Source organism: Dermacentor albipictus, chromosome 1 (genome assembly GCF_038994185.2).
Source record: "Dermacentor albipictus isolate Rhodes 1998 colony chromosome 1, USDA_Dalb.pri_finalv2, whole genome shotgun sequence".
NCBI classification, from domain to species: domain Eukaryota; kingdom Metazoa; phylum Arthropoda; class Arachnida; order Ixodida; family Ixodidae; genus Dermacentor; species Dermacentor albipictus.
The window spans coordinates 105873554-105887688 of NC_091821.1; the positions used below are offsets into that span (position 1 = coordinate 105873554).

General features: G+C 42.7%; 1 protein-coding gene across 2 annotated transcripts in view; it reads left to right on the forward strand.

Annotated features, from left to right (window-relative positions):
* Nucleotides 1–9677: 9677 nt before the first annotated feature.
* LOC139049111 (fatty acid CoA ligase Acsl3-like) overlaps nucleotides 9678–14135 on the forward strand; it is a 133403-nt gene continuing 128945 nt past the window's right edge. Inside the window, exons 1-2 of one of the 2 annotated variants that reach the window (XM_070524333.1) lie at nucleotides 9678–9897; nucleotides 10826–10963. In XM_070524333.1, the coding sequence (XP_070380434.1) occupies nucleotides 10847–10963 (117 nt within the window). In that variant the 5' untranslated portion in view covers nucleotides 9678–9897; nucleotides 10826–10846. The remainder of the gene's footprint in view (nucleotides 9898–10825; nucleotides 10964–14135) is intronic. The other variant, XM_070524341.1, reaches the window with a different exon arrangement.

A 14135-nucleotide genomic window follows, 5' to 3' on the forward strand; every position in this document is an offset into this window, starting at 1 on the left:
TTATGTCTCCTCCATCTTTGATTAAATCGACTGTTATTTCATCTTCTCCTGCCGCTTTTTCCCGTTTCATGTCTTGCCAGGCCGTTCTAACCTCATCGCCAGTTATAGAAGGAGTCTCTGGAACCTGTTCATAATTATTTCGAATGGAGGTACCGTGTCTCCTGCGGGTACTGTACAGGTCAGTATAGAATTCTTCTGCTGCTTTTACTACACCTTCGAGATTGCTGATGATATTACCCTGCTTATCCTTCAGTGCCTACATCTTGGTTTGTCCTATGCCAAGTTTCCTTCTCACTGATCTCATGCTGCGTCCATTTTTTGCGGCTTCCTCAGTCTTTCTCACGTTATAAATTGAAATATGCCTTATTTGCCTCCTAAATATGCCTCCTTGTTGATAAGTTTTGACAGTTGCGCGAATTCTATATTATCTCTCGAGCTGGACACTTTCATTCCTTGTCGTTTCTTTATGAGGTCTTTCTCTACTTGGGAGAGCTTGCCTACTGGTTGCCTTGGTGCTTTGCCTCCCACTTCAATTGCTGCCTCTGAAGCCAGCCTAGTTGCGGTTTCATTTATCATCTCTATGTAATCTTCATCTCTCTGGCTGCATATTTGTTTGCAAGTACCAGCCTGAATTTGTCTTCTTTTACCCTTACTGCCTCTGTGTTGACCTGTTTCTTCTTGACCAATTTTACTCTTTCTCTCTTCAAATTGAGGTGAATCTTAGGCCTGACCAACCTATGATCACTGCACTTTACCGAATACTTCAGCATCCTTCACTATCCTGGGATTGGTAGAAAGTAAGAAATCTATTTCATTTCTTGTACCACTATTAGGGCTTTCCCAGGGCCACTTTCTGTTGCTACGCTTCCCGAAGAAAGTGTTCATTATTGAAGAAAGTGTTCATTATTCGCAGCTTATTCCTCTCCGCGAATTTTACCAGCATCTCTCCTCTAGCGTTCGTAGAATCGACGCTGTAGTTGCCAATTGCTTGTTCAACAGCCTGATTTGCCCCCCACTTTTGCATTGAAGTAGCCCATTACTACAGCATACTGAGTTTGCACTTTTCTCATCGCTAATTCAACATCTTCATAAAACTGATCCTTATGAATGTCCTTATGAATTGGGAATCCCACCCCGTATACCTTTTTATCTGGGAGACCTCCATAGCAGAGGATAGGGCCGTTAGTCAGCAATATATAAGCCGTACCAGTTCTAATCTCACTAAGGCCAATGATATCCCAAGCAATGCGTGATAGTTCCTCAAATAGTCCTGCTAAGCTAGCCTCACTCGACAGATTTCAGGTGTTAAAGGTTGCCAGGGTCAGTTTCCATTAGCGGCCTGTCTAGGTCCAGAAATTCTTAGCACCATCTGCTGCGTTATAGGTCTGACCGCCGCCTTGGTCAGGGGCTCTGCAACTGCTGAGGACTGAGGGTAGTTGATCGAATGAGTCATTTGGGAAGAAGTGGCCTAATACTGCACCAGAGAGGCCAATTCCTGTTCTGGTGGGGGAGTGTCTTTTGTTGAAGCTTAGTGGGTCTTCCCAATTTCGTTGTACCTGGATTAGTATAGTCCTACTCGCTCTCGGCATCTTTTGCCGGTGTCAGGCCCTACTCCAAGCCTTGATGCCAAATTGTGGATCCGCATCACTCCACAGAGAACTCCACGACCCAGTGCACAGAAAAGCCGCTGTGTCACATAGAAATAATAGTCATAGGATGGGCAAGGAATAACTACGGCTTTAACTTCCAATACTATTAGAATGTACTCTTTGTGAGGAGTGCACCTCTGAGTGTGAATTACGCGGTAATTACAATTAATCTGCGCTATTTGTTAAAGTGTATCTTAATAGTTGTGTGGTACAGGTGTCCTTTAGTGAAAGAACGTCATTTGCGAGGCGTTGATAGCGCTGGACACCATCTGCACTTAACGATGAGTAAAAATAAATACTCCCCGACATGCCCGTGGGAGCAGGGTTGAGACCCCTGAAAAGGCACAACGCTTGGTGTCGTAAGCGGGACGACCCCGAATTGGCAGAATAATTAACATACCATGCGCAACTCGTGCGTATGCTCCCGTCGAAGCGTTCAAATTCTAAAAGGAAGGAAGATTACTCTTCGGGCATGAGAAGAATTGAAGGAAAAGAAAGATTCACAAGTCACGACCCTCCACGGTTGTGCAAGCTATCACTGTCATTGCTTCCGTCCAATCTTTACTCCGTCATTTGTTCGTTAACCTCCATGGCTAAAACCACTGTGCAGTCTCCTAAAAAGGACTCTGGTTGCATGTTCTTAAAGCAGGTTATTAGCTCTGTCATCACATTACACACGTTGGTTGTGTTTAATCAGAGCAACAAAGATACCAAAGAGACACCAAACAGTAGATGACTCCGGATTAACTTTGTCCACCTGGGCTTCTTCGCACTGAAAAGAGCCGCAAACGAGTGTTTCTGCGTTCAGGACCCGTCGGAATACGGTCACCGTAGCCTGGAATGAAACCCACAACCTCGCGCTTAGCGTAGCAACTAGCCGCCACACCGGGTGTGCTAAGTGAATGTGCGAAGCTTCAGTGAAGTGGTCGAATAAATGATATACAACTCATTCGATGCATGCAGTTGGATTCATATTCATGCGATACTTATGTAACACTACACCGTTCGCTAGCTAAGCCAAAGTGTAAATGCCAAATCAGGCAAATGCAAAGTATGACACGTCGACGCAGCGATGTCACGAGGACGAATGTGATGTTTGTGATGTGTGAGGGAAGTATGGTGACGAGACACATATGCACGGACAATTACGACGCATGTCAAAGTATATTTGAGGAATGTATGCCCGTTCGGCCACAGTGGAACATGCCCATTGTGGAGGATAGGCAAATGATGGGCCCCAGCAGGCGCACACCCTGTGGTACATACGAAATTCGGCGATATACACAAAACCTACACGGGACTATACACACTAATGAACGACCAACGGAATGGGAGGAAAGGCATAGAGAGTGAAAGCTTCCCTTTATAACCAGCGAAGCCGGGATGCTTCGCCCCCGAGGATGACATTGGTTCCCTCCGCCACGCGCTGCATCTGTGATCTTTCTGCAGGCACTGCATGCACCGAGCTCCGATTAATGCAATTTATTAAGTATTTCTACATTTTCAATCAGTCCACAATGGATGGATGGAAACAACTGTATTTTAAATCCGGCAAAGATTAACCACTCGGGCTCAGGTCTCCCATGAGGGGACTTCGAGGCCTTGCCTCGTCGCAGCCTCTAGAGCCCGCTGGACTGCCCATTCTCGTGTCTTGAGGTTGGAGCTGCGCATATTGGCGGCCCACTTCGACGCAAGAGCCTCCGGAGCTACTGCCATTTTAACTGATATAACAGGACACTCCCACAACACGTGCGAGAGCGTCGCTCTAGTTGCCTGACATAACTTGCAAAGAGCACTCGGGTATTGCGCAGGGAAAATGTGCGGCAATCACACCGGACTGGGAAAGGTGTGTGTCTGCAGTTGTCGCCAGACGAGTTCCTGGCGACGTCTCACTTTGCGTTGAGATGGGGGCAATATTCGCCTGCCTAGCTGGTATTGCTTGGTGATGTCGCTGCATCTGACTGAGCGTTCTCGCGTGTTTTGAACCAGGAGTTGCGAACTCGAAGAGGCGGTCTCCGCTTCTGCGCGGCGGGCCAGTTCTGCGCAGAGCGGTGCGCTTCCTCGTTCAAGTTAGGGGGGGGGGGGGGGGGGAGGGGCTCGTCGGTGGGGGTGGCGACGTGCTCTGGAAACCAAATGATTGCGGTGGTATCGAAGTGCTGTCGACCAGCTTCAATGCTTTCATCAGCTCTTAGAGTGATTCGGCTAAAAGGGTGCAAGGTCCCAGCTCCAAATTATACTTCGATCTACTGCTTACAGCAATTGTTTGAAATTAGTTTTCCACTTTTGTATGGGGTTTTAAAAAAGTGTGAAATGATTCATTTCTGTCGCCTTCCCTAATTAACTCACTAGATGAAAATTTTATGCGTCAATGCTCTTCAATTTACCCCGTATTCTCGTTAATCTTAAGAGGAAGCTTTAGCTCGGGTCGAACTCTGAGGGCGCCTATTCAAATACATGCAAAACACAGAAACGCTTTTCTGACATGGCTATTGGGTGGATTTTAAAATTATTTTTTTGCATTTTCGAAAAAAAGTTAAATTCTGGTGGCTGTTGGAAGCGAAATTTCAATTTAGGGCCTGCATATTTTAAACGGAATTTTCAAATATTTTGTTGTACCAAAAATGAAGAAGCCCGAACTTTACAAATTCGTATCTCTGCACCTAGGGGCAGATAGTGCAGTTCTGTAAACTACATTCATTAGAGCATTCAACGCGGACAAATTGGATATCTCAGTTTTTCCCTTACATCGATTTGTTACATTGTCTACGAGGGTTTTGCAAAAGTCCTACTCACATATTAGTGATAAGTTTGAGAGCCATGTGTAATATATCAATTTTGTCCGCTTTAGATGTACAATTAGGTGAAATTTACAGAATTCCTATATCTATCTTATTGATGAATTACAGAGCTGTAAACTCGACAATTTCGCTTTCTGAAAATTTTGATTTTTGACAATTTTTATTAAATAATTGACGACCTAAATCAAAATTTTGCTACCGACAGTCACTAGATTTGTACGTTTTCTTCTAAGTGCGACAAAGTCCATCAGATTTGCTGCCGTGGTTGCCGAGAAAAACGATTTCTCCTTTCCCATGTATTTAGATAGGAATCCCCGAGCTAATGCTTCCTTAAGAGGAAGCTTTAGCTCGGGTTCTCCTATCTAAATACATGTAAAAAGAAAATTAGTTTTTCTCGGCAACCACTGCACCAAATTATACGAGGTTCGTTGCATTTAAAAGAAAGCCTTTAAGTCTAGTGACTGGTCGTTTCGGACTTTTGATTTCGGGGGCTAAGGGCACCTCTAGCTGCCTCATTGCAGCTTTTATCTTAGCCCCCGTCATTGTATTTCAGCAATGGAAACAAATAAAGAAAGAAAGAAAGAAAGGCCGCCAATCATATTAAAAATGGGCGAAAAACATTTTCAGAAAACGAAACTATCATGTTTACAACTCTGTAACTAAGCAATGAAAGATGATATCGCAATTCTGCGAACTGCATCTGATAGTATATCTAAAGCGAAAAGAATTGATTAGTTACACTTGAATGTGAACAATTCAGCAATAAGGAAATACAGCTTTTTCAGAACCCTTGTGCACAACGTAATAAATTCACGTAAGATATAAATTGATATAACGAATTTGCACGCTTTCAATGACCTTGATGCAGAGCTATTAACTTGTAAACTTTGTACTTCTATTTTTTTATAACTTCCAAATTTCTGAAAATTCTTTTAACAAAATTCAGGCCCTATATCGAAATTCTATTTGCAACAGTGACTAGAATTTAGCTTTCTCTCTCAAATGCAACAAACTTCATTAGAATCCGTGCAGAGGTCATCTCAGAAAGGCGTTTCTGCGTTTTACATGTATTTGAATAGGCCGCGTCAGAGTTCAGCCCGAGCTAAAGCTTCCTCTTAATTGCGATCCGACGTCATTTTTTGTAAACCACTACTGCGTCACTGGGTACGGGATCTCTGTAGGGCGGGAATTAGTTTGCTTTTAATCGTTTCTTGTGAACCCCAATTATCCCAAATAGTTGCAACTTCTGCAGCGTGTTTTGCGAAGTACTTATCTCTATTGCTTCGAGCTTTCATTCAGGCCGCAGTAATTGTTAGTTGTTACCTTGAGTTAGTGAGGCTGACCATATTATGCGACTCATGCCTTTATAATTTCTTCTGCACATGATATGCAACATCCTTCGCATTTCCGCAAGGTTTCATCTCCGTCCAGCATTTTGTTCTCTTACAATCGGTGAACAGGCTTTATTTTTTTTAATGTTCTTTTATTTACTTCCTGTCTTCAGCCCATCTTTACGGAAGCTTTCTTTCCTCTGGTTGTTCTCACACACAAAAAGTGATTCTAATTAACATTAATAGCTATGTGGTAAAAGGAAATACAAACATTTTTACTGGCCCGATTAAATCACGATGACTTGTCGGGATGTTTTAGCTATGAAGGTGCGACGGAAAAGTAATGCACACCAACAGATTCAAATGGGCCTGCTTATTTATTATCAGTTCGGTTTGTTATTTATCGCGCATTCCGCTATATGATACATAAGGAAGATTTCAGGGATAGCTTACGAAGACATCACAATTGGAAATTATGCAAGTATATCTTTGGTTCACGAAAATAACAAATAAAACGCATGTCGTAGACTATAAGTACGTAATGAGTTGTAATACGAGTGGCGAGTTCTGACATTCACTGCGCTCAACATGAGGAACTATACCGCGGGCTATCAGATTACGAGACGGTGCAGAAGAGGAATGACAATAATTCCTGCAATTAGAAAATGATAGAATAAAATTTTAGAAGAAAAATTGGCGGGAAGAGTTGGCGTTGCCTGCTGTTTTTTGTCATGAAGAATATTATTCTTGTAATTAATCGAAGCTTTGTATCTACACTATGGGAGAGTGCATTTTATTGAAACAAAATGATGAACTTTGTGAATGAACTTTTAAAAGAAACCACTGTTTTATGCATTGAAGCACAAAAGAGGAACACCAACGCATTTCGACGGACACCTTGAAAATTATCTTGGAACTGGTGCTGTCCACAGAATTCGTCCCAATCGGATACGTAGATTTAAATATGTGATGTAAGCTAATGAATGAGAAAGTTAATTAGGGTAATTATGTTAATTATTCAATTGAAAATTTTGATTTCTCGTACAAGTAATGTCCGCCTTATCGAATAATTTAGATCAAGGGTTAGAATTATGCTATCAGCCATAGGCAATCTCTAAAAATTTTGGTGCAGCTAAAAAAAGCGCCCTGTATAATGAAATTGTTTCAGTATATACGACTTGTCTATATTTCGCCGTAATCCATAAAAAAGGCTTTGCCTACACCAGATTGGGCTACGTGTCTTTGTAATACTATCTCTTGGGGGCCTCGGTACTACGCTTTGTTCTAGGGTTGCCATCTGGCCGGTTTCCCACCGACAAATCCAATTTTTTCGTAATGATGCTGGCTTGCCGTTCGACCGGTTGGACCACCGCACCGGCACACCATTTGCCGGTTTTCTGGTGCTCCCTAAATCGGCGCATCTATCCCAAGCGCTTTGTCGGGCGTTCATACATCAAAAATAACTGAATTGTCACAATCGGATTAATGCCTAGTTTCACTGTCGTTAAAATGTCTTATTATAGGAAATTATAAGACTGAGTGGTCCAACCCCTCACTTTTATTTTTTCCTCCGGCCTTCCTCCCAGAGAGGTCTTGTAAGGCGACGTGCCCTGAGGACATTCTCAGAAAATATTGGGATACCTCACACGTTACCAGCTAGACAGCTAGAAAGAAGAGCATACCCACTACATCACCCTCAAACTCATCAGGGACCCAGCTCCTCCAGATCGAGACTTATGTGCATGGCATTATAATGCAGAGGCTGCACCCCATCCGCTTCTTATACTTCTGCTGCTACTGAGGAGTGCTGGACACTGTCTGTCATATGGTGGTGGAGTGTCCGCGCCACCCAACAACTACGCAGGTGCCACAGAAAACCAGGATGAAGCAGAAGAGCATCATGAAAAACCGTGGGAGGTTTCGCTCGCAGCCTCAGACCTGGAATATAAGCGCAAGATAGTGAACCAGGCGCGGGAAGCAGCGATTTCTAACGGCTATCTGGACTAGGGGAGACGCCTACTCTGAGTGAAGAAAGAACGCTTTCACGCTGATTCTTGAAATGAATGTTTACTCTCTCTCTCTCTCTCTCTCTCTCTATTTGAGCTTTATCCTCTGAGTCTATGGGAAACTTCTGCTTCTCTCCGATACGTCTTCGTGGTGGCCATGCACCATTGGCAATTATAGCATCAGCTGGCAGGACCACCTTGTGCCACGTGAACCAAATTGACGCAAATCATTCGTTCTCCTGCCCTCAAACATCCCTGAGCTACTGAAATGACGTGGAGTACGTTCAGTGGACTGTTGGCCTTAACTGCAGGTCCTTTTTGTTTAATTTTAAAGGTGTAACAAATTTTACATATGGTCATTCAATAATTTTCATTCATGCGAAGTTAGTACTCAAAGTATCGCCAATTTATTTTGTTTGTATCTTTACATACATGTACGTACTGTAATCTATAGGCTTATCTACTCCCTATTCGGTGCCGGTTTTTCTTCTTTTCTCGGCCAGGGTAGTAACCATACTTTGTTAACAGGAATTTTTCTTGTGCTGCATTTTATTCTTCAAGTGGAACTACACTGTCGCCGTGTCAATTACTTCCTTTCTGTATTGATCGTTCATTTTACTTCAGCTCCACTATGCTTCGAATTTTCAACGCAGCGACCTTTTATTTAATTCTAAGGTGTTACGGGCCAAAACCACGATTTGATCATCAGGAAAGCCGTATTGGGGGACTACGGATTAATTTTGACCACCAGGGGATCTTTAACGTGCCCCTAATGACCCCAATGCTCCTAAGTGCACAACCATCGGTACCTGAAAAGCGTGTACAAAGAATGGAGGAAGAGGCCAAGAAAGTTGGCAACCAAGTACAGGGCAATTGAAAGTGTAAACAGATAACCAGGAGTCACCAGAAAGAAAGTGAGAGAAACAGAGAATTGGATGCAAAGAAGGGAAACAAAAAAGACAGTGAAGATTTACAAGAATATGAGGAAAGGAATTAGAAGGCAAAATCTTTACGATAACACGAAGAGAAATGCTTTGCTATTTGAGGCTCGAGCTGGTTGCCCAAAGACAAAACCACACCGAAGCAAATATTCGCAACTGGATGAGGCATGTCTATGCTGCAGCAAAATCCGGGGACCACTCAGCACATCCTAATTGAATGCGAAGGGATTTATCCAGTGAAACCGGTAGGTAACGGACACCTTCCAGAACCGCTTGGATTTAAAGTTGATGGAAGCATCAACCGGTCAGCAGTCGAGAGAAGCAAGAGACGATTAAAGTTTTGGCAGAAAAAAAGCAAGGAAGAGATTGATACGACCGGCTCCGTTACAGGCATAAATGATGGTCCCAGGTCGATAAAAAAGTTTTGAGGAATAAAAAAAAAGATTAAAAAGATGCATACAAAAATGTTAGAATGAAGAACATGTATAGCATACCTGAGTAACTAAAGCAGGCTAGGTGTCTATTCGTCACCGCCCCGTTTCAGAGTGGGTCCAATAAATCGTCATCAATGCATGGGCCTCAGGCGTTTTTGCATTTCGCCCCCGTCGAAATGCGGCCGCCGCGATTTGATCCCGTGACCTCGTGCTTAGCAGCGAAACACCATAGGCGCTAAGCCACCGTGGCCGGGTAGCGACCTTTCATCTCTCATTCTTTATTATCCCTTTTATACATTGTACTGGGTTAGTTTGATTTTCGAATTAAGCATTGTCCTTGCTTCTTTCCGTATTCCTTGGCATTTGTCTTCCTACTTAAAGTACTTGTCGGCCTTAGTGTTACTCTGCGCCTAATTCTTAGCCTATCCCTCTTAGTGGGTAAGTGCTCTTGTAGAAGACAATCATCGTCATCGTCTATTTCGTCGTTAGCATCGTTGTCATCATTTTTCTAGGTTGGGCAGCACGGACTCTGCAAACACGAGCGAGGACGACGAAGAGCGCGCTGGTTGTCACTGGTCTGCCATGGCACGTCGCTTGACTGGCCTGCTCGCTCGTATGCCGCCGTAAGCAACGCGTTCAATACAGGCCCTGCAACGAGGAGGCCCAGCACGCGCCTGCGTGAGAGAAGTTCGCGGCAGCTGCAAACGGGGGCCGCCTGGAAGCGTCGGTCAATGAGCTGTGAGTGCACTATTGCGTCTGACCCACGTTAGCTATAGTAAAAGCTGTTGTTCGGGCGATGGCCAGCTTGCGTGTAATCACAAGTAGGTCGGGAAAGAGAGAAACGTTACGCGGTAGCGAACATCGGCCCTAAATGAATACATGCCATAGCTTCAATGTTATGGGCAAAGTATGAACCAAAAAGAACACAATAGAAAAATGCAGACAGCTTTCTGGAAATTGGTTTCTTGGATAGTCTTGTTTTCATTTTATTTCGGGAAAACATTAAGATGTTCAGCCAAACATGTTTGCTCTTCAACTTGACCGAATACTGACAAGGCGAACGCGCTGAATGGTCTCCTGCGTGCACAAGTTTTCCATTCAAGACTACAAAAAGAAAAAAATCCTAAATACTGCGTGCATACTTTTTGCGTCGCTTCAGACCCGGTGGAGATGCGTCCGCGGCTACTGTTTGGACATCACAGGTTTGCTAGTCGGGTCAGTCGAGGAAACCCCTGCAAATGCTCGTCGCGATATTAAAAGAGTGGATTAACTTTTGTAACATCAGCGTGAGTATTCTACTTTTTTGCATAATGTGCGATGTTATCTTCTCGGTGTGAGATACTGATGTTAATTACCGCGTCCATTTGAGATTTGCGGCCTGGTGAGCAGTCACTTTGAAAACACCTTAAGGACTTAGGAACGGAAGCGGCAAGGCCATTGCTTGCACGCAACTACGTGCGCGCCACAACGGTTCGTGATTCGCCGGTGCCCCGAATGTGGATATCGTTACTCACCGGTGCACGAGCATTGTCCAAGCGCCGCTTATTCGTACGGGCCAAAGGCTTTGCTAATTTGGTCCCTGATTACTAGAACTTGCAGACATTTCTCTTTGGCATATACATCAATTGCGTTATGCTTAAAGTGCGCCATTTCGCTCTCGTCGTAGAATCCCCGTCGGTTCGTAGCAATGTTACTTGCGGTCCTCCTGCGGATTCTTGTCACCGTCTACGACATCGTCACCTTGCCGGTTTACATAATCGTGCAGCGGCCATGGATTCGAGTACGAAAGCAAAGCATCGTTTGGGTAAGCTCCACTGAATACCGCTGCACTTTTCTCCGTTTTAGCATTACGAGCTGTGTTAGCAAAAGCGACCATTTTTTTTTAATGAATTAGGGCTTGGATAATGCAACGATGCAAACAGTGACTTTTTGATATATGCATAACCAATATACGCCCAACTGACTGCGCTGCGGGGCTGTTATCCGCTGAGATAAGCGATCATCTGCCTGTATTTTGTTTCATTCCTTACGCGCGTAAAAAAGGGGAAGGAGGGAAATAAGCTATGACACATTGTTTGCACGCAAGATCATTCAAAAATTTCCGTTCCCTGATTCTATCAACAGACTGGTCTTGTATACTTGAAAAACAAAATACAAATGTGGTATACGAGTTGTTTTTTTGTGCTACGACCCAGCGTTTCCGTTGAAATTGTGCAATTAGAGAAGTAGGAAAATACGAAAACCTAGGATAAATGCTGCATTCTTAAAAATTATAACAAAAAAAAAAAACGGAATGTATCACTTATTTGTAGAATGCAGGGGTGCGTAACTGTTGACCGAGTTCAAGAAATACAGAAATAAGGTCACCGATGAATTCAAGCAAGCAAAAATTACGTAGTATGAACGGTTTTTTGCTAAAATAAAAAATGACCCTAGGAACATTTGTAATGAAGTTAAAGACCTAACTTCTACGAAAAGACAGAACACTCTGACAAACATAAAGAGAGCCACTAGTGTGTTGACAGGCAGAGAAGGGGCAGCTGCTTTGAATGAATATTTCGTTTCCATTACCCAGCATCCCGACGGGGTGGAACCCATGGGCACACCTGTAGGGAGTAAATTCAGTCTGATTAACTCAACGATACTTTCACCTCTTACACCTACTGAGGTTGTGCAACTATTGCTTAAAGTAAAAAAACAACGTCTCTCCTGGGTATGAGGATGTTAAAGCGGTATACCATTGAAATATATTGACGATATAATTGCACCTGTCATAGCTCACATCATAAATGGAATGTTTGAAAGCGGTATCTTTCCAGATATATTCTAAATATAGCCCTAGTATGCCCAATTTACAAAGGAGATGATAAACACTTAATGACACATTATCAGCCGATATCTGTTTTACCTGTTATATAAAAGGCGTTCGAGAGTGCCCTGAATATTAAATTACAAAACTTTTTCAGTAAATATGACGCAATCAGTGACATGCCATATGGTTTCCAAAAATATCTTGTGAAGCAGCTCTTCTTAATGTCAAACATAAAATAATAACAAATAATGAAAATAGAATGTACACATTAGGTTTATTTCTAGACCTCAGGAAAGCATTTCATTCAGTATGCCACAATTTATTAATTAGTAAATTGGAACGGTATTGTGTACGAGGTATCGTACTGGAACGTTTACGAAATTACTTAACAAATCGCTATCAATATTTCAGCATAAATAATGATATTTCATCTACGCGGAAATCATAGCGGGTGTTCCGCAAGGATCAATACTTGGACCTCTTTTGTTTTAATTTATATTAGTGACCTCTGTGACATCCCCTAGCCTCCTCAATTAGTTATATATGCAGCTGATACTAACTTGTTATTAGCTGCTACTATTACAGAGCTCGACGTGAAAGTTAACAATTACCTGATGCAACTTTCTTGCTGGTTACAACATAATAAGTTACAAATGAATTCTTCTAAAGCAAAATGTGTTACCTTTGCTTGAACTAATAAACTACGTAACTGCAGTATAGCTATTCTTTTTGAATATAGGACGATAGAACAGGTAAATGTCAGAAATTTCTCGGAGTGTGGTTCCAGGAAGATTTGGCCTGGAACATGCACGTCGACCAAATTGATATGGAACTAAGTAGAACTGTCGGTTGTTTATAGAGACTGAGCACCCTGGTTCCTCCGTGGTTCCAACATTCCTTCTACTACGCACTTTTTGATTCTCGCTTAACCTATTGCATAATAATTTGGGGCACTACATCGCAAAAAAACTATAATAAAGTGATAGTACTGCAAGAGAGAGTCTTACGTGCATTCGAGGGATATCGTGGTCTTGTACAAAACTTTAGAACCAAGCTATCTTTTATAAATATTATATGTTAAAGGAAAACCAGGTATATTACTACAAGTTGATGCAATACATTAAACAAAACAAATCACAGTATATCCTTAATGTACCTACCAATCTGCATTGCAGCTTACGGCAACATAATATGAGAGCACCTAAAATAACAACCAATTACGGAAAACAACTAGTTAGTTACCAGGTGCCTACACTGCTAAGTCGCCTACGTGATTTTCATAATGAAATTATGGAAAGTCCGAATAAATCATACAAAACCTTTGTCATTGCAAACAATATTGAGCTTGTATGATTAGAACCGTAGTATAAATTGTCACTTCTTTCTTTAGTTCCCGGGTTATAGTTATAGCTTAAAACAAAATACCTCATAATGTACCTTAAGTGTATTTCTTGAAGTCATCTTTTTTTTAATTTTTTAACGAAAATATTACTTTGTATCCCGACACTCCGGTTGATTTCAGTATATCTGTATGATTTGTGCGCTGCGTACGGCTTGCGTGCCGAATTGTTGTAAGTGCAGAAGCCTTTGTCAGGCCACACGGCCTTTAGCTTCTGCTTCCTTTCTGTTGTAAACCGGAGAAATAAATTCATTATTCCATCATTCAATCCCTTTCCAGTTATTACACAGCTTTAGAATAGCGTTTGCAACCAAACGTAAACGCAGTACGTACGCAAAAAATAGCGTCGCCCTCACTGCGCATGCTCCGAATGTTATTGGGTCTCTGTGGTTGACGTGCGCTATGATAACGCACGTTATTTTGAGAGTTAAACGTTCGTAATGTTTACGGACGCTAAGAAATAGCGTGGCGAACATGGCGGCACCGATGGCTCCCGCTTCAGCGTGAATTCTCATGATGGCTACGGTCTCACTCGCGTTGATCGCCAGTAACTAATGTAATGAGCTTTCGCTTCCTGTGAACTCACCTGAAAGGTTACTTATGAGCGTATAGTGCGTCCATTTTGTGAGATCGTTCGGTGATTCTGGCGCCCAAGGTTTAACGTGACGCGTCCGCATAGTAACAGCAGGATGGTTGCTAATGGATCGTCTTGGCTTGGATACGTTTGGCAAGAGGCACTAGAAGGCGCCTTGTTTTATAACGTCT